Source organism: Haliotis asinina, chromosome 12 (genome assembly GCF_037392515.1).
Source record: "Haliotis asinina isolate JCU_RB_2024 chromosome 12, JCU_Hal_asi_v2, whole genome shotgun sequence".
Lineage (NCBI taxonomy): Eukaryota > Metazoa > Mollusca > Gastropoda > Lepetellida > Haliotidae > Haliotis > Haliotis asinina.
In genome coordinates, this window is record NC_090291.1 from 56,712,185 (window position 1) to 56,735,285 (window position 23,101).

At 45.1% G+C, this 23,101-nt stretch overlaps 1 protein-coding gene across 2 annotated transcripts in view; it reads right to left on the reverse strand.

The window, feature by feature from the left end:
* LOC137258144 (uncharacterized) overlaps positions 1 to 23,101 on the reverse strand; it is a 50,658-nt gene that overhangs the window by 7,600 nt on the left and 19,957 nt on the right. For both annotated transcript variants that reach the window (XM_067795711.1, XM_067795710.1), the window contains exons 9-14: positions 22,135 to 22,308; positions 18,712 to 18,885; positions 18,421 to 18,594; positions 14,718 to 14,978; positions 14,176 to 14,388; positions 13,817 to 14,005 (exon numbers count right to left, since the gene is read on the reverse strand). In XM_067795711.1, the coding sequence (XP_067651812.1) occupies positions 13,817 to 14,005; positions 14,176 to 14,388; positions 14,718 to 14,978; positions 18,421 to 18,594; positions 18,712 to 18,885; positions 22,135 to 22,308 (1,185 nt within the window). The remainder of the gene's footprint in view (positions 1 to 13,816; positions 14,006 to 14,175; positions 14,389 to 14,717; positions 14,979 to 18,420; positions 18,595 to 18,711; positions 18,886 to 22,134; positions 22,309 to 23,101) is intronic.

The window sequence follows — 23,101 nt, forward strand, 5'->3', positions numbered from 1 at the left end:
GGTGGCTTTTTTTCGTAGGTCTGTGTTCATTCTGATGTAGGGCTCCATCCATGGGCTCTGGTCAAACATGAGCACCCTGTGTATTTTGGTCAGTCTCATACCCAACGACAGGTACAGCTGTAGGTTGCGATAGTGAACGATGTACTTGGTCTTATTCATTAAGTTAGGCACGAGTTTTTCAACGTCTGTCACACGCCCACCTGACAAGTTATGTTGGTACTCAGACATCCAGTCTGGGTTAACCCTCATACGTTCGGGTGCAAGGGGGTAGCTGTTGTGCGATGTGTGTAATTCCTTTGGATACTCTAAGTCAACTTCGAGGATATACCCTTTGTTCGAATCTGGTGCAACCTCCATAACATCAACGTGGGGTACCCATTCGAATCCCCCTGTAGGTAGATACTGGCTCATGGCCCAGCCGTACAGGTTGTTTGCGTCGAGGTATAGAATGTGATTGGTTGGTTTGTTAGGATCGTAACCTTTCACGTATTGATTATTTGCTTTAGCGTATCGTTTGGATGCCATGGAAATCCCACCTCGCAAGCCTTTCTCAATGAATAGGTGCATGTCGTAATCTGTGAGCAATTCCAAATTAACTCCGGTCTTTCTAAGCAAGGCGTCCCACGACAGACCTGGGCTGGTGTAATACCATGCGGGGTCGAGTTTATACTGCTTTAAACAGGTCCGCCTGAACGTTTCAAACACGTCGGCTAACAGCAGTACATCTGTCCTCAAGTACAGGTCGTGATAATCGCCCAGGTTCTTACAACCCAGTTTATTCCATACGTTAATCGCGTGCGAGTAATCATCTCGTGAGACGGACGCCTCATTCAGCTTGCTATAAAAGCAGTCGATAGGAGGTAGTCTGGTCTCGGTGAACTTGACCCAACTATCCATGTACTCATAGGGGTACACACCCTTCCTCATAAGCAGGGGTCTAGTCTCGGCGTCTGTGTATCGATCGGTGATAGGGAAGGTATTGTTGGCCTTGACCAGACTGTCGAGTGACGACAGGAGGAATTGAAACGAGTCAATGAACCTAAGTCCGTTTAAGCTGAAGGAGATGTATCTCTCCATGTTGTTGGGGATGCACGATATATTACCATCGATTTTCGCGATGGCCTGCATGATCAAGTGTGAGTCGTACCCTCTCAAGTTGTGAAAGACAACGGGGATGTTTATTGTCTTAGGGTTGATTTTAAGCTTGAGGTTGCACGCGTTGTGAGCGGCGCCTCTATACTTACCAGTTATGTGGCAGTGATCTCTCACCGAATCACCGTTAAGCGGTGAGTCACACACGTGACAGTTAGTGCTACTAGCGTGAGCTAGCCTGTCGGCTCGGGTCATACGCATGGGGGCGATTCTATACAATGTATTCCTAATAATTTTTTCTTCCTCCTGCAAGCACTTTAGAAACCTTTCAGCCGCGTCAGGGCCCCTATACACTACCGGAGCTTTCGTTTCCCCGTCACAACGGACGACGATGTATCCAAAACCGCAGGCTATATGCTCTTGTGTCTTGTGGGTGAAACTCCCACTGGGGGATGATTCCCCTACCACTAAGGCTTCAAAGTCGGCGTATATAATATAAGGTACAGACATTTGGTTCTTGTGGTTACTGAATTTTAGGATATTTTCACCTTCCTTAGGCATTTCGACTCGTATGGCCGTCTGCCCCACACCTTGGCAATCATCCCGGTGGGATTCTAATAAATCAGCTCGACTGAAACCGTGTAGACATCGTACACAAAAGTGTTTTTCCCCATTGTGTTTCGACTGGTCGTGCAACAACCGGCTGAGATGTTTTATCCACGTGTAGTGATACTTTTCACCTAGTTGGATCATGAATATATTGATAACTTGGCAATCCTTCACCGTGCTGACCCTGTGTACTATTATTGTATTACCTTCGTGCCCAAAGACATTTATAGCCAGATTATTCTGTTTTTCTACTTTAGTGATCTGGGATATGGGGGTGGGTTCATCTATACCATCCCAATTAAGCCCATCATCTTGGGGATAGCTAGAAAGCCTATCTGAATGAGTGGCAGCTGGAAATAAGGCTGACCTGATAGATAACCTCAGGCAATCGTTTCCTCTATTCTTAACGTTTACTATGGCATGTTTGTTCCTATAGTAGGGAGGCAAGGCTAGGTATGACCCGCCTCTGAACGGCACGTATTTAGCTATGTCTAGATAGACGTTATCGATTTTATCTACAGCCCACCCGGACCCCATGTGCGTGTAGCGTTCTAGGTATTCTCGTATCTGCTGAAAACTATTATCGATTGATGCGTCAATGGTCTCTGTATGGGTGACGACCTCTTGTTGGCCTCGGAAGTAAGGTTGAAAATACTCAGTGACCCCTGTGGTGCCCTCCTTATCGAGCGACATTTTCACCGTGATCTGAAACTTGATACTTCCTAGGTTATTTAGTTCCTGGTTGACCTTATCAGCTATCAGAGGCTTGATATCTGTAATGTCTATATTTCTATCAACGTCCATGCGCCAACTTCCCAAATAGTTACCTACAGCGTGCTTAGTGCGCACGAACTGTAGGTCAATAGCTCTATTCTGTCGTAATAATTCTAAAAGCTGTGGTTTTCTCATACGGGAATACCCGCCTAAACCCAAATCGTGTGCCTCGGCTTTCAGTTGTTTTACAGTGGGACGTGCTACGGGGGCATGTGATAACAATGCGGTTAACCCGGCTCTCCCCAGGTGTGAATAACCCGTGTGTCCAAGCTGTTTTGCTTGAGCTTTTAATTGTTTTACCGTAGGAGGGACTTCTAAACCTAGTAATCTCAACAATGCTGGCTTCCGCATTCTAGAATACCCGATCACACCTCTCTGCTTTGCGACCCGCTTGAGCTCGCGCACAGTAGACATCGTGTTTACACCTAAGAGAACTAATGTCTAATTGGTTCACAGTAAGGGGAGGTAACTCTTAAGTGGCTATCTTGAGCAGTCGCCTACGTTCTTTTATGTAGTCTTTTTTATTCTCGTATATGAGTTGATGTCTGACTACGTTCGCTCCGTGAGCTTTACATAAACAGTAGTGCCCTTTAACCCCGATACCACACACAGAACACGTGTAGTTAGGACTTCCCATATGGAAACAACAGAACCCCTGATTCCTGCATTTCCTACCACAGGCCTCGGTCTTCCCCATAAGTATGTATTCGCATCGGTATGGAGCGGGTCTCATGTTTACTTATATAGGTATTTTAGTTTAATTGCTTAGCAACCAACGCAGTAGCTGCTATACCCAACACTATGAAGCCCAGTTCACGATTCATTTGTCCCTTGGATGGTGTGTAGTACTGAGCGAGTGTGGGTTTATTGAGCGGTTCCAATTGTTTACCAGTTAGTAGATAGTATTCTTTCATTGCTTCATCGACATCGTTGAATGTTTGAACGGCATGGTTTTCACGCGTGAGTTGTTCGTTAATAAAATCGATCCTCTGGAGGCGTTTTTTAGCGTACTCAGCCTGTGCCCTTTGTAATTTCTCAGTAGCGAGATCGTGTCGCTTCCTTTCTTCCTGTATTTCAGCCGCGTGATCATCTCGTAGTTTCGAGAAGAGGTAATTACTCCCGGAAAATGCCAGGGCATTCACTAACGCCCCACCGACCATCATAGCTATCGTGGCCATCCCTATATTTATTTCATTATATTATCAGGTATTATTCCTTGTTTTACTAGGATGTCTTTTGTGGCCATCGCCATACCAAGGTTCATTATGAGCATACCCATATCCTGCAGGTTGAAATCTAGCTTGATAGTTGGTTGTTTAAGCACCATTTTAGTTAACCGAGCGTACCCTACTGCTAGACTAGCTACCACTGTGGCGTGGTATGCGTCGTTGACGAACGTTTTCCCCTCAGACATTATGTATATGATATAAAATATTAAAATTATAACATGATATGCGGATCAATAGTGGGGCCTGCCGGCGGCGTGGGGGTTACCTCACCGGCAGGGGGTGTGGGGGATACCCCCACACGTGTGTATAACCACGAGATAGCCAAGGCAGCAGTTACACCTACAGCCAACAACAGTCGGGTTGGGTTGGTCACTTTATGTTGGTTACACCACCGTTTTTTACCGGCAGCTACTCTCTTAGGATTCTTCTGTCTGGTTACTGTAGGGGGTGTGGGGGGTACCACCACTGAAGTGGTCTCCTCCATCACTGTTGGGGGTACCTCCACTGGGGTTTCCTGTGCAGCATCCATCTATACTATTATTATTATTCTTTCTCTCAAATTGGCAATGTTTTGCCGTGATAATCGCCGCCGTCACTGGAGCCAACAACATACCATATTTGTGGTACAGCCCGCAGCTGATAGAGCTCACGGCGTGTTCGATAAAAGGGTCTTTCTCGAGGTCCTCCCATAGGTAAAGTCGGCGCTCTGGTGGAATGGGAAGGAAGTGTGATACAATACCGGTGTATATCTGGGTCATAGCCGATCCTATTGTCTTTGTCATTTCTGCTCCGAGTCGGGACTCGTATCTAGCGTACAGCTTATCGATTTCTTCGGCTGACATTTTGTGAATTTTATCTGGAGTGTAGTCTCCAAAGTAATGTTTGGCTTTGCCGCCAACAGCCAACGCCACCAGTTTCTCTCGCTTGGGGGAATCCCCAGTTGGGGAACCCTCCACAGACAATTGTTCGAGCAATTCCTCACACTCCATCTTATAATATAACAAGTAAGATTTAGTTTTAACTATATAATACCCGATACAAACAAAACACAGAGAAATGAAGGTTAAGTTGCACACGACAAATACTTCAAATATCATAGCTATGCTTAGCATTTGCTTAGCTTTGCTTAGCTTTGCTTAGCTTTAGCTTAGCTTTGCTTAGCTTTAGTATACTATATATGCTACTGGTTGGTCGGTCTTTAGAACGAGCTTAGCGTGTTTAGTTTCAGCGAGCTGTTTCTTCACCCGTTCCCGTTCTAATTTACTCATCACATCGTTCTCTCTCAAACACTCCTCGAACGAATCCCTGTCCTTGCAGTGAAATAAGGCCACCCATCGCGTCTGCTCCCTGAGGTCTTTCAACACCGAGTTGAACTTCTGCGTTAGCACCCAGACGCTGTGATTTGCATGCCGGCCGGAGAAGGCCAGGTACGATAGCATGTCTCTCTTTTTTGTTATCTCACGATTAGCGCTGCAGTCGTCCAGTATAAACAGCGTCGGTTCCCCTTTAAATTTCTCGTGAAGAGCTTTCAACCAGTCCTGCAGGCGTGTTCCAGGGTCGATTTTGTGTACGTCCGGGTCCGTCATTACCCAAGGTCGCGCGTACGTTTTATTCATGCTCAGAGTAGGGCACATGATAACAATGTTATCGAACACATCCTTGTAGTAACCCTCCAACATATCCAACACGAAAACTGTCTTCCCACAGCCAGTCTGCCCGCATATGATAGCGCAGTGTGGGTCAGTGGGGAGGGGGAGACCCCCACACCCCCCGAGGGTACCCCCCCAATAAACTACCAACCTCTGGGGTGTGTGGGGGTCTCCCCCTCCCCACTGACCCACACTGCGCTATCATATGCGGGCAGACTGGCTGTGGGAAGACAGTTTTCGTGTTGGATATGTTGGAGGGTTACTACAAGGATGTGTTCGATAACATTGTTATCATGTGCCCTACTCTGAGCATGAATAAAACGTACGCGCGACCTTGGGTAATGACGGACCCGGACGTACACAAAATCGACCCTGGAACACGCCTGCAGGACTGGTTGAAAGCTCTTCACGAGAAATTTAAAGGGGAACCGACGCTGTTTATACTGGACGACTGCAGCGCTAATCGTGAGATAACAAAAAAGAGAGACATGCTATCGTACCTGGCCTTCTCCGGCCGGCATGCAAATCACAGCGTCTGGGTGCTAACGCAGAAGTTCAACTCGGTGTTGAAAGACCTCAGGGAGCAGACGCGATGGGTGGCCTTATTTCACTGCAAGGACAGGGATTCGTTCGAGGAGTGTTTGAGAGAGAACGATGTGATGAGTAAATTAGAACGGGAACGGGTGAAGAAACAGCTCGCTGAAACTAAACACGCTAAGCTCGTTCTAAAGACCGACCAACCAGTAGCATATATAGTATACTAAAGCTAAGCAAAGCTAAGCTAAAGCTAAGCAAAGCTAAGCAAAGCTAAGCAAATGCTAAGCATAGCTATGATATTTGAAGTATTTGTCGTGTGCAACTTAACCTTCATTTCTCTGTGTTTTGTTTGTATCGGGTATTATATAGTTAAAACTAAATCTTACTTGTTATATTATAAGATGGAGTGTGAGGAATTGCTCGAACAATTGTCTGTGGAGGGTTCCCCAACTGGGGATTCCCCCAAGCGAGAGAAACTGGTGGCGTTGGCTGTTGGCGGCAAAGCCAAACATTACTTTGGAGACTACACTCCAGATAAAATTCACAAAATGTCAACCGAAGAAATCGATAAGCTGTACGCTAGATACGAGTCCCGACTCGGAGCAGAAATGACAAAGACAATAGGATCGGCTATGACCCAGATATACACCGGTATTGTATCACACTTCCTTCCCATTCCACCAGAGCGCCGACTTTACCTATGGGAGGACCTCGAGAAAGACCCTTTTATCGAACACGCCGTGAGCTCTATCAGCTGCGGGCTGTACCACAAATATGGTATGTTGTTGGCTCCAGTGACGGCGGCGATTATCACGGCAAAACATTGCCAATTTGAGAGAAAGAATAATAATAATAGTATAGATGGATGCTGCACAGGAAACCCCAGTGGAGGTACCCCCAACAGTGATGGAGGAGACCACTTCAGTGGTGGTACCCCCCACACCCCCTACAGTAACCAGACAGAAGAATCCTAAGAGAGTAGCTGCCGGTAAAAAACGGTGGTGTAACCAACATAAAGTGACCAACCCAACCCGACTGTTGTTGGCTGTAGGTGTAACTGCTGCCTTGGCTATCTCGTGGTTATACACACGTGTGGGGGTATCCCCCACACCCCCTGCCGGTGAGGTAACCCCCACGCCGCCGGCAGGCCCCACTATTGATCCGCATATCATGTTATAATTTTAATATTTTATATCATATACATAATGTCTGAGGGGAAAACGTTCGTCAACGACGCATACCACGCCACAGTGGTAGCTAGTCTAGCAGTAGGGTACGCTCGGTTAACTAAAATGGTGCTTAAACAACCAACTATCAAGCTAGATTTCAACCTGCAGGATATGGGTATGCTCATAATGAACCTTGGTATGGCGATGGCCACAAAAGACATCCTAGTAAATTAAGGAATAATACCTGATAATATAATGAAATAAATATAGGGATGGCCACGATAGCTATGATGGTCGGTGGGGCGTTAGTGAATGCCCTGGCATTTTCCGGGAGTAATTACCTCTTCTCGAAACTACGAGATGATCACGCGGCTGAAATACAGGAAGAAAGGAAGCGACACGATCTCGCTACTGAGAAATTACAAAGGGCACAGGCTGAGTACGCTAAAAAACGCCTCCAGAGGATCGATTTTATTAACGAACAACTCACGCGTGAAAACCATGCCGTTCAAACATTCAACGATGTCGATGAAGCAATGAAAGAATACTATCTACTAACTGGTAAACAATTGGAACCGCTCAATAAACCCACACTCGCTCAGTACTACACACCATCCAAGGGACAAATGAATCGTGAACTGGGCTTCATAGTGTTGGGTATAGCAGCTACTGCGTTGGTTGCTAAGCAATTAAACTAAAATACCTATATAAGTAAACATGAGACCCGCTCCATACCGATGCGAATACATACTTATGGGGAAGACCGAGGCCTGTGGTAGGAAATGCAGGAATCAGGGGTTCTGTTGTTTCCATATGGGAAGTCCTAACTACACGTGTTCTGTGTGTGGTATCGGAGTTAAAGGGCACTACTGTTTATGTAAAGCTCACGGAGCGAACGTAGTCAGACATCAACTCATATACGAGAATAAAAAAGACTACATAAAAGAACGTAGGCGACTGCTCAAGATAGCCACTTAAGAGTTACCTCCCCTTACTGTGAACCAATTAGACATTAGTTCTCTTAGGTGTAAACACGATGTCTACTGTGCGCGAGCTCAAGCGGGTCGCAAAGCAGAGAGGTGTGATCGGGTATTCTAGAATGCGGAAGCCAGCATTGTTGAGATTACTAGGTTTAGAAGTCCCTCCTACGGTAAAACAATTAAAAGCTCAAGCAAAACAGCTTGGACACACGGGTTATTCACACCTGGGGAGAGCCGGGTTAACCGCATTGTTATCACATGCCCCCGTAGCACGTCCCACTGTAAAACAACTGAAAGCCGAGGCACACGATTTGGGTTTAGGCGGGTATTCCCGTATGAGAAAACCACAGCTTTTAGAATTATTACGACAGAATAGAGCTATTGACCTACAGTTCGTGCGCACTAAGCACGCTGTAGGTAACTATTTGGGAAGTTGGCGCATGGACGTTGATAGAAATATAGACATTACAGATATCAAGCCTCTGATAGCTGATAAGGTCAACCAGGAACTAAATAACCTAGGAAGTATCAAGTTTCAGATCACGGTGAAAATGTCGCTCGATAAGGAGGGCACCACAGGGGTCACTGAGTATTTTCAACCTTACTTCCGAGGCCAACAAGAGGTCGTCACCCATACAGAGACCATTGACGCATCAATCGATAATAGTTTTCAGCAGATACGAGAATACCTAGAACGCTACACGCACATGGGGTCCGGGTGGGCTGTAGATAAAATCGATAACGTCTATCTAGACATAGCTAAATACGTGCCGTTCAGAGGCGGGTCATACCTAGCCTTGCCTCCCTACTATAGGAACAAACATGCCATAGTAAACGTTAAGAATAGAGGAAACGATTGCCTGAGGTTATCTATCAGGTCAGCCTTATTTCCAGCTGCCACTCATTCAGATAGGCTTTCTAGCTATCCCCAAGATGATGGGCTTAATTGGGATGGTATAGATGAACCCACCCCCATATCCCAGATCACTAAAGTAGAAAAACAGAATAATCTGGCTATAAATGTCTTTGGGCACGAAGGTAATACAATAATAGTACACAGGGTCAGCACGGTGAAGGATTGCCAAGTTATCAATATATTCATGATCCAACTAGGTGAAAAGTATCACTACACGTGGATAAAACATCTCAGCCGGTTGTTGCACGACCAGTCGAAACACAATGGGGAAAAACACTTTTGTGTACGATGTCTACACGGTTTCAGTCGAGCTGATTTATTAGAATCCCACCGGGATGATTGCCAAGGTGTGGGGCAGACGGCCATACGAGTCGAAATGCCTAAGGAAGGTGAAAATATCCTAAAATTCAGTAACCACAAGAACCAAATGTCTGTACCTTATATTATATACGCCGACTTTGAAGCCTTAGTGGTAGGGGAATCATCCCCCAGTGGGAGTTTCACCCACAAGACACAAGAGCATATAGCCTGCGGTTTTGGATACATCGTCGTCCGTTGTGACGGGGAAACGAAAGCTCCGGTAGTGTATAGGGGCCCTGACGCGGCTGAAAGGTTTCTAAAGTGCTTGCAGGAGGAAGAAAAAATTATTAGGAATACATTGTATAGAATCGCCCCCATGCGTATGACCCGAGCCGACAGGCTAGCTCACGCTAGTAGCACTAACTGTCACGTGTGTGACTCACCGCTTAACGGTGATTCGGTGAGAGATCACTGCCACATAACTGGTAAGTATAGAGGCGCCGCTCACAACGCGTGCAACCTCAAGCTTAAAATCAACCCTAAGACAATAAACATCCCCGTTGTCTTTCACAACTTGAGAGGGTACGACTCACACTTGATCATGCAGGCCATCGCGAAAATCGATGGTAATATATCGTGCATCCCCAACAACATGGAGAGATACATCTCCTTCAGCTTAAACGGACTTAGGTTCATTGACTCGTTTCAATTCCTCCTGTCGTCACTCGACAGTCTGGTCAAGGCCAACAATACCTTCCCTATCACCGATCGATACACAGACGCCGAGACTAGACCCCTGCTTATGAGGAAGGGTGTGTACCCCTATGAGTACATGGATAGTTGGGTCAAGTTCACCGAGACCAGACTACCTCCTATCGACTGCTTTTATAGCAAGCTGAATGAGGCGTCCGTCTCACGAGATGATTACTCGCACGCGATTAACGTATGGAATAAACTGGGTTGTAAGAACCTGGGCGATTATCACGACCTGTACTTGAGGACAGATGTACTGCTGTTAGCCGACGTGTTTGAAACGTTCAGGCGGACCTGTTTAAAGCAGTATAAACTCGACCCCGCATGGTATTACACCAGCCCAGGTCTGTCGTGGGACGCCTTGCTTAGAAAGACCGGAGTTAATTTGGAATTGCTCACAGATTACGACATGCACCTATTCATTGAGAAAGGCTTGCGAGGTGGGATTTCCATGGCATCCAAACGATACGCTAAAGCAAATAATCAATACGTGAAAGGTTACGATCCTAACAAACCAACCAATCACATTCTATACCTCGACGCAAACAACCTGTACGGCTGGGCCATGAGCCAGTATCTACCTACAGGGGGATTCGAATGAGTACCCCACGTTGATGTTATGGAGGTTGCACCAGATTCGAACAAAGGGTATATCCTCGAAGTTGACTTAGAGTATCCAAAGGAATTACACACATCGCACAACAGCTACCCCCTTGCACCCGAACGTATGAGGGTTAACCCAGACTGGATGTCTGAGTACCAACATAACTTGTCAGGTGGGCGTGTGACAGACGTTGAAAAACTCGTGCCTAACTTAATGAATAAGACCAAGTACATCGTTCACTATCGCAACCTACAGCTGTACCTGTCGTTGGGTATGAGACTGACCAAAATACACAGGGTGCTCATGTTTGACCAGAGCCCATGGATGGAGCCCTACATCAGAATGAACACAGACCTACGAAAAAAAGCCACCAGTGATTTCGAGAAAAATCTCTACAAGCTCATGAACAACTCGGTGTTTGGTAAGACTATGGAGAACCTGAGGAAACGCGTGACCGTGAAGCTGGTTAGATCTAGTGAGGAAGACAAGCTCAGGAAATTGATAGCCAGTCCGGCATTCAACCGTAGCAAGATATTCACAGACGACCTGGCTGCCCTACACATGAAGAAAAGCCACATAAAATTCAACCGACCTGTTTACGTGGGGATGAGCATCCTCGATTTATCCAAACACCTGATGTACGACTTTTACTACAACGAGCTCAAGAAACAGTACGGCGACAGGTGCGAAGTGCTGTACACTGACACGGATTCCCTGCTGATGGAGATTCGAACCGAGGACGTGTACGAGGACATGAAAAAACACATCGATTTATACGACACCAGCGACTACCCTAAGACCCATGCCATGCACAGTACGGTAAATAAAAAGGTCCTAGGTAAGATGAAGGACGAGTGTGCTGGCACGCCCATAGCCGAGTACATAGGTTTGAGGCCTAAGATGTACTCCATACTGAAAGCCGACAATAGCGAGATCCGGAAGGCAAAGGGGGTTAAGAAGTATGTGGTGAAACAACACATCAAACACGCCAGATTCAAGGAAGCCCTGTTCAAGACCCGTACCTTTAGACATAAAATGAACACACTTAGAAGTGATGGGCACAAGATATACGGACTGACTATAAACAAGACGTCCCTATCGCCTATGGATACGAAACGTTGGATAGCTATTGATGGGATAAACACATACGCGTATGGACATGAAAAAATTTGAGTCTATTTACTACAGCCCGCGTGGGTACTGGAAAGGAGCTAGCGCAGTAGATAAGCTAGCTAAACTAGCGCGAGTACCCCCGGAGGAAGCCAAAGCGTGGCTTGAAAAACAAGCCCTGTGGCAGATCTATTTGCCTGCACCACGCTACGTACCTAGAAGGAGGTTCGGTATTAACATACCTAATAGCATTCACCAGGCAGACCTACTGTTCCTACCTCACGATAAGAGGTACAAGTATGCCTTAACCGTAGTGGACGTAGCCAGTCGTTACAAGGAAGCCGAACCCTTGACCACGAAAGATTCGGCCCAGGTAGCCAGAGGATTTGAACGTATATACAAACGCAGCCCGCTGACGTGGCCAACAGAGCTGCAAGTTGACCCCGGACGGGAGTTCATGGGTGCCGTGTCACAACTGCTAGCCAAACACGATACAAAGGTCAGGCGTGGCACGGCCGGAGCCCATCGCAGCCAAGCTATAGTTGAGAGATTTAATAGGACTTTGGCTGAGCGCTTGTTCGGCCATCAGTATGCTAGGGAGATGGCCACCCCTGGAAAACGATCGACCGAATGGGTCACGAGGTTACCCGAGGTGGTGTCGGCAATCAACCATGAAGTCACCCGTCTCACCGGTAAGAAACCGTCAGACGCTATCAAACTAAAATCAATAGTTGCAGAGTCGGCCGCTCCATTGCGTGGGAAGGAGAAACAGATACCAGATAGGGCATTAGTGAGGTATCTATACCAGCCGGGGGAACACGAGGGTGATAGCCGTAAGCGAGCCACCGATCCTATATGGTCAGTCAAAACTTACAACATAGATAAAGTGGATATAAAAGCCGACGAACCTAACTTGTACTACTTGAGGGGTGGGCCGGGTAGGGGATTTGTAAGAGAAGAATTATTGATCGTACCGTACGACACAGTGTTACCGCCTGCCAAGTCACGGTAAACGTGATGGCGTGGCTTTGTAGTAGGGGTAATAGTATCAAGAGCTAAGGGTCCCACCAAAGCCTCATTTAGTAAATGAGGCTTTTTAGAGGGGGTTTTTGAAAAGTGGTCCAGAACTCTCATTACCTATACTACTAAGGTATAACAATAAGATCCACTCAAACGGCACAAGCACACCAATCTTCATCAATTCACATCTAATCTCCCACTGCAAGCAAAGAGAGGAGTGATCACCACTCTAGCCAGAAGAACAAAGGACATCAGGGACAGGGCTTTTCGAAGCCGAGTCAGAAACATTCGTCATGTCTTCGTAAACATTAGTGAGGTACCAACCAAGTCAATAAAACCAACAAAGCCTCGCTCAACCCTAGAGAGACAGACCACCATCGGCGCAAGTCATGATGAGCTTACCATACATCGACACAACCAGGCGTCATATCTACTGACTACCGAAGATACAAACCAACACAGACGTTGTGTTCCAGAGAGGAAGATCAATTCAGCTACTTTACATGTCACCAGAAAAAAGCTTCAAGAAACAGAGATCCTCGAGGTGGCGACACATAAGTGGTTACACTGTATATCAACCTCGTTAACTGTATAAGCTTTAATATGTTCGTGCATATATTCTCCTTCTTCACACTATTGTGTATCACCTGTTCGACAACGGTGTCAGAATCTACACCGAAACATCGCATATAATGCAATCAAGAAGAGGTCTGTCTGTACACAATGTTCCTCTTCTTGATACATGTTGTTCTTCGTTCACAGCAGTTTGATGGCTTGGGCATCTATATAGGCGTTTTCAGTGGAAATGTGTTTCCACTCACACAAAGACGTGTGCTTGAATCTCACCTCCTGATGCCCATTGTTCGCCAGCACAGCATGATAGACCTGAACTACCGTCAAGATAAACATTGTACAGGTATTACCCATCCTTGTTTCCTGTCTGTCCAGCTGCGGGTAAGTTCATGGGCGGACCACTTAGACTAGTCATTCACTGACAACACAATATTCACACACTCAGTACTCACTGGGTTGACTGTGTGGCTCAATGTAAGAAATTAGTATATGCGTATTCACCTAGACAGTCAGGTACACTTGGCGGGAACCATGTCTTCTTGTCCTGGCGACATGTGAAGATGCCACTTCCAGCTGAAGCAGGGAAGCTGAAACCAGCGTGACACTGCATCTGACAAAGGGCGCCTGTGTCCCAGCCATCACAGGAGAGAGCGCCACCGTGGGGTGGTCGGAGGGCGGGACACGCCCGCACTACAAGCAGACATGATGGTGATGAGAAAGTACTCGGAACTAGCAAACAGCGATAATGTTTCTCCGTTTGCAAAATGTTTAATTTAGCCTTATCTCATTGCTGTTCTAGGTAAAGTTAGTCAAATGTTGATTTAATGAACATAAATATGGATATTATAAATTGAACCCACCTTGGCAGCCTGGTCGAATGCCGGACGTTGTGTTCCAGCGCCACTGCGCTGACGGGGGAAAGAAGTTGTCCTTCTCACAAACGATCTTACTTGTTCCTGCGAGGTCACCTTGGCGACAGCGTAGAACACACTCGCTTCCATGGATGCGATCAGCTGGACAAGAGTACTGGAGCAGATTTGTGTTGTCCAGACGGGGAACAGGGCAGCGGATAGCTAGATGTAATTACCCAGAAATTCAGACTAACTGTATTCAGCCATATTCCCAAAGCGCCTAACTTTAGCGTGTAGCTTGTCGATGGTGGGTATTGTTTTATTCTATACATACATTTGCACAAAAGATGTTCAACCTTTATAATTCCTTGCACATCCTCTATACATGTATATACCCGTATGTAATCATATACACGTACATAACCTTATATGCACGCGTAATTCCCATATATAGTGTTATTATATTCCTGTATAATCACATTCACATGGCGTTCAGCGTTACTCTCAGTGTGTACTCCATGTTTGCACTTAAACATTAAGTAACATATCACCTTTCACTGTCACGTTGAAGGAACAAGGATGCACAGCAACGTTCCCAGCGGCGTCTACAGCCGTGTACTCTACATAGTGACGTCCCTCATCCACCACTGATCCCGGTTGTGGTCCCCTGATCTGAACTACACGGGGTGTAATAGCAGTTGGTGGGTCAGTCGCTGTTACATTCTCCCATGTGACTGTCATGGACGTTCTTCCCCTATCGGCTATATACACCTTGGAGTATGGGCAGAGGTCTATCAGCGGGGGTTTCAGGTCTGTAATTCAGGCGTGTAGGGGATTTGATTATTTCTTCTTAGCATCACAAACACTTTCAAAATAAGATTTCAAAATATAATGATATTAATCGGCAATAGCTGTTGATTGTCAAAGTTTACAAGTACTAGTTCTATCACAGTGTGACCCGTGAAGGTCCCGGGGTAGAATAGGCCTTCAGCAACCCATGCTTGCCATAAAAGGTGACTATGCTTGTCGTAAGAGGCGACTAACGGGATCGGGTGGTCAGACTAGCTGACTTGGTTGACACATGTCATCGGTTCCCCATTGCGCAGATCGATGCTCATGTTATTGATCACTGGATTGTCTGGTCCAGACTCGATTATTTACAGACCGTCGCCATATAGCTGGAATATTGCTGAGTGCGACGTAAAACTAAACTCACTCACTCACTCTATCACAGTGTAGTATGTTCTCCCAGCGGTCAGTTTCTACTGGTAGATTGTCAGGCCCCCCTAAGTAATTGAAGGAATTACAGCAAATTTGAAGGAATTGCATCTCAAATGTAAACAAACGCAGCCCACTCACGAAACAATTGCAGCGATATCGGTAGTTTAGCGGTAATAACAGAAACACATCGGCCCTATCGGAAGCAATGTCGGTAATACTGGAAACACGATCGGCCATCTGCGGAGATTTTTCGGTCGCGAGCGGAAACTCACGCAGCAAAACATGGCGTCGTTGGAAGAAGCACCCGTCTCGGTGAGATTTGTTTTTAGTTCCTACTATTACATTTTCATACTTATCCATCTTTGACCACCCGTGTTGAATGCGTTTAGGTATGAGGTGTTGTCGGGACAATAGCTTATGTTTTTAGGAAAAGATTGTCACTGCAGAAGAGTGTCACAAGTCATGCCCCTGGAGATTGTTTACATCTGAACATCGAAGTCGTGCCGATGATTACGAACATCATGAACGTGCGCCATGAAGAAGTTTATGAGCCATACTTTTTCTTGCTACGAAGTGCAACTGACAAATTTAAACACATTTTACAAAAAAAAATGATGTTATATCTGGCGCACGTTCGTAATCATCGGCACGACTTCGATGTTCAGATGTAAACAATCTCCAGGGGCATGACTTGTGACGCTCTCCTAGAGTGACTATCTTTTCCTAAAATCATAAGCTATTGTCCCGACAACACCTCATACCTAAACGCATTCAACACGGGTGGTCAAAGATGGATAAGTATGAAAATGTGATAGTAGGAACTAAAAACAAATCTCACCGAGACGGGTGCTTCTTCCAACGACGCCATGTTTTGCTGCGTGAGTTTCCGCTCGCGACCGAAAAATCTCCGAAGATGGCCGATCGTGTTTCCAGTATTACCGACATTGCTTCCGATAGGGCCGATGTGTTTCTGTTATTACCGCTAAACTACCGATATCGCTGCAATTGTTTCGCGAGTGGGCTGCGTTTGTTTACATTTGAGATGCAATTCCTTCAAATTTGCTGTAATTCCTTCAATTACTTAGGGGGGCCTGATTGTCGTTACATGACAACGATAGGTACTAATTCACAGCTTCTTTAACATTTACAACACGGCGTTTCTGGGATTCTTGTTGCCATCTCTACCGTCGTGTTGTAAATGTTAAAGTTGTAAATCCATACCATTCGTTGTCATGTTACCTGAAACATACTATATGCCAGTCAGTCATCAGATTGATGTGCTTAGATGTAATATGTCTTAATAATGGCTTAGATATTGGCTTGGGAAAAGGTATGTGATATATTGGAAACTTGTTAAGGTATTGATAATAACATCCTTTTGAGTTTGAAGCAACATCATTTCTCATCTTTTGAATAAACAAGTATTTGTTCCACCTGTGAAGCTAGGAAACTGATTGCAGTACCCGTATATTTCCTTTCATGTTCTCAATACACTTAAATGCCCATATATAATCAGATGTACACATACATTATATTTCTCTATGTGTATCTTTATATATACTCATGGATATTTACATAGCCATATAAAGATCGTTAGCTTTTACCAACCAAGGGTTTTCCAGTCGTTTTTCGCTTTCATTTTCCAAGATCAAGCAATTATAAATAAGTTGTGGAAGTCTACAAACTCCATTTATGCCGAAAGACCGAACGTCCCATAGAACATGATCTGGGGGAAGAATTCCTTAGTCCTATAATAGGTCACAGAAATTTTCGATGGATTTCTTCGTGATATTCCACATTTCTGAGCCATAAATTAGGATAGATAATATCGTTAAATCAAAGGCAAAAAAATGAAACCTGTCAAATGGCAAGTCAACAGTTCGTGCTGTTTCACACAGACTCAGTACAGCTCTAGTGGCCTATTCAACGCCGGGACCTTCACGGGTCACTGTCTCCTGTAAACCTGTGGGTGATTTATGTAATAGCTCGGCATCATCTGCTTATTGTAAGTGAGTGGGTGAATGAGTAACTTAATAGTTAACGTCACATTGGCAATGCTTGAGCCATATCGTGACGAGAACATGTTTGATATTGAAATGAAATGAGCATGCACTATAAAAACCTGTTGTCAAAGGACAGTAAAACACCTAGAATATCACAGTTACAATTTAAAACTAGTGTGGAAAGTTAAAACTAATATCACAATTTGGACAATACAATATAAAATGCGAGCTATATATTACCAACAACTGATGGTAGATCAGCATACTAGGAACTAAGGGGACTTACAGTACATTTGCTTCCTGCATGGTCCCTAGCTGGATTTACATCGCCCCTTCAGCTGTTCTCAGTTTAGGAAATCTAATCATACTTTAAAAAGACACATATTCTACGATTAAAAATGTGGACAGTTTTAATTGTGTTAGAATGTTTGTGGACTTACGTACTCTGCTTACAGTAAAAGCAAACGCTGTATGAAGAATACATTTATCTTCAACGTAATCTTGTCTAACACCATTTTAGAAAGAAGTAAGTAGGTGTAATTCAGTATCATAAACAAAGATTGAACATAGCAAAGGCGATAGATTTTCTCCCTGCCTCACGTTACTTTTCCATCCCAGTTTTATATCCATCTCTGTGACTGTCCATCTTGGCAGGTTTCATTCTTCAAAATGTTTTCTTCACAATATGGCTGAGATACTGGCGATGTGACGTTACACATTAACTCACTCACTCACCCTCCCTGTCTTGCGTCATTATCGTGCGTGAAGAAGGCCAATGAATTGTTATTTTGTTGCTTGGTGTTATAGATATTACTAAGAGAACCTACTGTATGAACCTCTATCTGTATTAAGAGTGTTATAGATAATACCCAGACAGATTCTTCTATGGACCTCAATCTGTATTACGAATGTTATATATATTACCAAGAAAGTCTCTTGTCTGAATCTGTGTCTGTATTAAGGGTGTTATTAATATTGATATTACCAATACAGACGCATGTATAAACCTCTATCTGTATTAAGATATTACCAAGACAGCCTCTTGTAGGAGTCCACTGTCTGTCCGCCTGGCACGTGATGGACCTGGCCGTCTTGTCCGCCGTGTAGTCCACATCACAGATCAACTGACACGTACTTCCATAGGTGGTTCCGCTGCAAGTGAAGTTTCCATTGTTGATCGGCGTTGGAGGTCCACACGGTACAGCTATATGAGGATATTCATATCACGATTAAGGTACAGTACTTGAACTTATTCCGGTAAACATTTTTTTTCAAAACGTACATAAACATGTGTGTGTGTGGTTTTTTTTGTTATGCTTACGTTTGCAAGTTGGAGCACTGCTTGACATCCGTCCATTGAAGCCGCACTTGCTGCTGGCTGTCCCCACCATCTCGTAGCCCTTACTGCAGGAGTATGTACATGTGTCCCCGTACACAGGCTTGTCACACTGGATGGCGCCGTGGGCGGGGGGAGAGGGGCGAGAACATGGAACAGCTGATGTACCAGACCAGATTATAGACAGTGTTAGTATCAGCACTATTCAATCGTTAAGTGTTGGATACTATGAGGCTCACAGCCCTCAAACAGTCTCTATATTTGGTGAATATGACAATATACGGCTATATTGCACAGCAGACTTCAACATGTACCACGCTCACCGGTATGCCTACACGAGACTAACTGTTCCACTATTATTATTATTATTATAGGATATTTATATAGTGTACATATTCATGCAACTATTGCTTTCTCAAGGCGTTGGTATTTGGATCATTGGATGTCCGTCTCAGCGTCACATGGTATTATCGGGCTCAACTTCCTGGGGAGTGTGCAACTCTTGCTGCCACTAGGCAAACTAAGTCTATCGTGGCTCTCTCATCCTAACGAGGTACCCAGTTCACAGCTGGGTGGACTGGGACATATAGTCACAGTACTCTGCCCAAGTTTACTGCACGTTGCTGTACCCGTAACTGGGTCTATGCACGTATTCATGTGGCCAACGGATTTGTGGGTTCTCTTAAGTGCATAGGGTTGTGTACTGCTCACTAGGGGTTGTGACAGCACGGAAAGAGTCTGCACAGTTGACTCTAAGGTTTTTACACCTGGTCTCAGGTGAACTCGATCCCGACGTCTCACCAGCGCTGGATCACTAGCCTGGCGCTTTAGCCAACTCGTCCACCCCACCCACTACACGAGACTAAATGTCTGCCTACAAGAGATTTTATAATATTACAAGACATATTATAATATTACTTATTCAGGCGGAAATTACTAGGGATTTAAGAAAATCCTAGAAAATCACCACATATTTTACACATATTTCCTGAAATGAATATAGCGTATTGTGAGTGTTTGTTTGTCCATACTGCTTGTCAATACTGCATTTGTAATAAGTAAAGACAAAAACAGCGCCATCAGAGCCAGTGAACGCAGGAAAGGGTGTCACCTTGATGCCATTGCGATGACTGGAGTTTTCCTGTAACCAGACGATCTTCAAGCCCATGGTCCAGACCGTTGTTTTCTGTTCAGCTGACCAGGCAGTAAACATATCCTTCAAATCGCAGTTTGCACGCTCTTGAGACTAAGGATGACGAGGCATACCATAGATAACGGTTAAATCTTGGCTGTGAACTTGATCCATTGTCATTTTGTAGCTGGTGAGCCAATGAACAGAAAAAAGATATAACAACCGATAAGCGTATTCTGTTGTTCGCTTTGACGTCAGAGGTCCTGTTAGTGGGATGGTCCTGATTATGCATGATCCATTTGAATTGACATTGAGTCATGGATTACATATTGATCAGGTCAAACTGTGCACGAGAAGGTCTTCGACAAAACTGACTTTACAACAACCCCTTTCGTCCAACCAAGTTCGTCATGCTCCTCTTTCCCTTATGCTGAGAAGAACAAAGGATTAGTCCTGATGACCCACATATACTGTGTCGCAACAAGTGTAGTCATGTGACCAATTTGAAAACCATCGTGAGTATTATTTACTTCCATATATCGTTTATCTTTGGTCATGGCATACATATGCGATATTTCCAAGCAGTACTGTCAAAACAAACACTAAGAATGTTATATATTCATATCAGGGATTGTGTTAAATCCCCAGGAATTCCAGGGAAAACCACTGAGTGAATCAGAAATTTCAGTTATTCTACAAAATCACTGATGTGACGTATTCACTGTAAGCTATACACACATGAAACTTAATCAAGGAGCCCCTAACATATATTAGTTACTGGCGTACCTAATTGTAACACAATTACTATTATTTGAACTATATACACTTCCAATGTTGTGTATGGGTTTACCTACGACAATCGTCAATACACCTCCCAATTTCCAGTTAAAACGCACTTCCCACGATTCTCTCCAGAACCACTATTAACCGAATGCCGCTAACCGTATACACCGTCCAAACTGTTTAATGATTTTTCCAGTATCTGTTACAATAGCACGAAACCGACCACAAGAAGCAAGAATATGGCAAGCAACTGGAATGCACACATTCATTCATGGCTGTCCGGCGACAGCTTGACATTCACCACATCGTCATAAGTCGACGTGTTCAAAAACACCGTCAAGTCAACAACGGTTAAGGACTGACTAAGTTCAGGGCAACCACCAAAGACCTTTTGATTTGAGGATCGGGGCTGAGCCTTGTGAGATTCGCCTGAAGCTCGCCAACAGACGCCTGTGCAACGGGACTGTAAGAAACCGCATAAATGCATATCGATGAGGGCATGAAGGATGGTCAAGGATGACCAGTTTTCACAAGAGAGCGCATTTGATGTGGTGTTTACCCCGACGTCAAAGGAATTTGACGTTATGGTGGAAGGTGCATTGGTCGGATGAGTTTCACTTTTTATTTCACGTCACAGACGGGCGCCATCGAGTCTGGAGGACCAAGAACAGTGCCTGTGAGCCTACGAGCATCAGTTCCTCACGATGGCAGATCTGTCATGGCCTGGGGTTGTCTCTCCCATGATTGTAAACTGGACTTGGGTACTGTTCGCGGATCTGAATCCACTGGATCCTGCCTGGTGCGTTCCTGGACGTAGAATGCAAGCACTGGATCCGCCTGTACAAGGCATGTTTGGAGCCAGCTTTGCGCCGGGAGTAGCAGCAGCTGCCCCTGGGGTGAATCCAGAGACTCACGAGAACCATGAGGAGGAAGGTCAAAACAGTCGTCCGTGCACAAGGTGGATATGCACGCTGATAACATTTTTCATATGATGTGTTGTCTAGAGATGGCAATAACCTCTGCCTGACCGCTTGCTGTGTAACAGTCTGTATAACTGTTCTCACTCTCACACCAAGACTTCGGTGAGTTGACATTATATTTGAGACTCATTACTTTCGGACTGACTCAGTAGTATTGTACATGAAGCCTCTCTTGTGAAACCTTTGTATCTTGCCTTTGTTTTTGCTGAATACAAACATATTGAACATCATGGACTTGTTAGTGTTATATCGTTCTGAGGGGATTTGTTACACCTATCTCACGACAAATTTTAACCGTAACACATGTGAATATATACGATGTGCGTGCGTGTGTATGTCATCGTGTCCGTGCACGTGTATGTCTTCGAGTGCGTGCACGTGTATGTCTTCGTGTGCGTGCACGTGTATGTCTTCGAGTGCGTGCACGTGTATGTCTTCGAGTGCGTGCACGTGAATGTCTTCGAGTGCGTGCATGAGAGCGTGCGAGTTTGCTGTTTGTTTAACGACACTTACGTTTGCAAGTTGGAGCACTGCTTGACATCCGTCCATTGAAGCCGCATTTGCTGCTGGCTGCCCCAACCATCTCGTAGCCCTTACTGCAGGAGTATGTACATGTGTCCCCGTACACCGGCTTGTCACACTGGATGGCGCCGTGGGCGGGGGGAGCCGGGCGAGAACATGGAATCGCTGATTGACCAGAATATAAATAATGTTAGATAAGTATTCTGGAACCTTTCACAGACATGTACTCGACCCCTAGTTTTGTGATGAACTAATCCGCTATATGCCCGTGCCACCGTCAAAATACATAAGAACCCTGTAAAGACTAGAATCCTTGTGTGCTCTAGAGGATCCGTCTACTACAACACGGCCCAACATCTATCCCGCATCCTAGCCCCACTGGGAAAAACTGGCAGCTCCTTTGTGAAAGATTCGGCATCCCTCGTACAGCAACTGAGAAACACCAGTGACACAAAAAAGTTAACTACGACGTGGTAGACCTATTTACCAATATACCCATCAAAGAAACCATTCACATCCTATCTACTAGACTGGAAATATCTCTACCAGACCTAGACACCAAACTCACAGCCCAAAGCATCGTCGATCTCGTAAGTAAATGCTTTGAGACTTCATATTTCAACTGGAATGGCCAGCTCTACCAACAGATCCATGGATTGCCAATGGGATCCCCTCTATCACCACTACTGACAGAAACATACATGATTGCCTTTGACGAAACTGCCCTGAAAACTGCACCATTCACCCCAAAGCATTGGTTCCGCAAAGCAGATGATGTCCTAGCCCTCCTGGACGACAACCAAGATCCAGAGGCCCTGCTGCAACACTTGAATTCCCAACACCCAAGAATTCAGTTTACAATGGAAGAAGAGACACACCAACAGCTTCCCTTCCTGGACATTCTTCTCCATCGACGCCAACAATCCATAGCCACCAGTGTTTACCGTACACCAACATA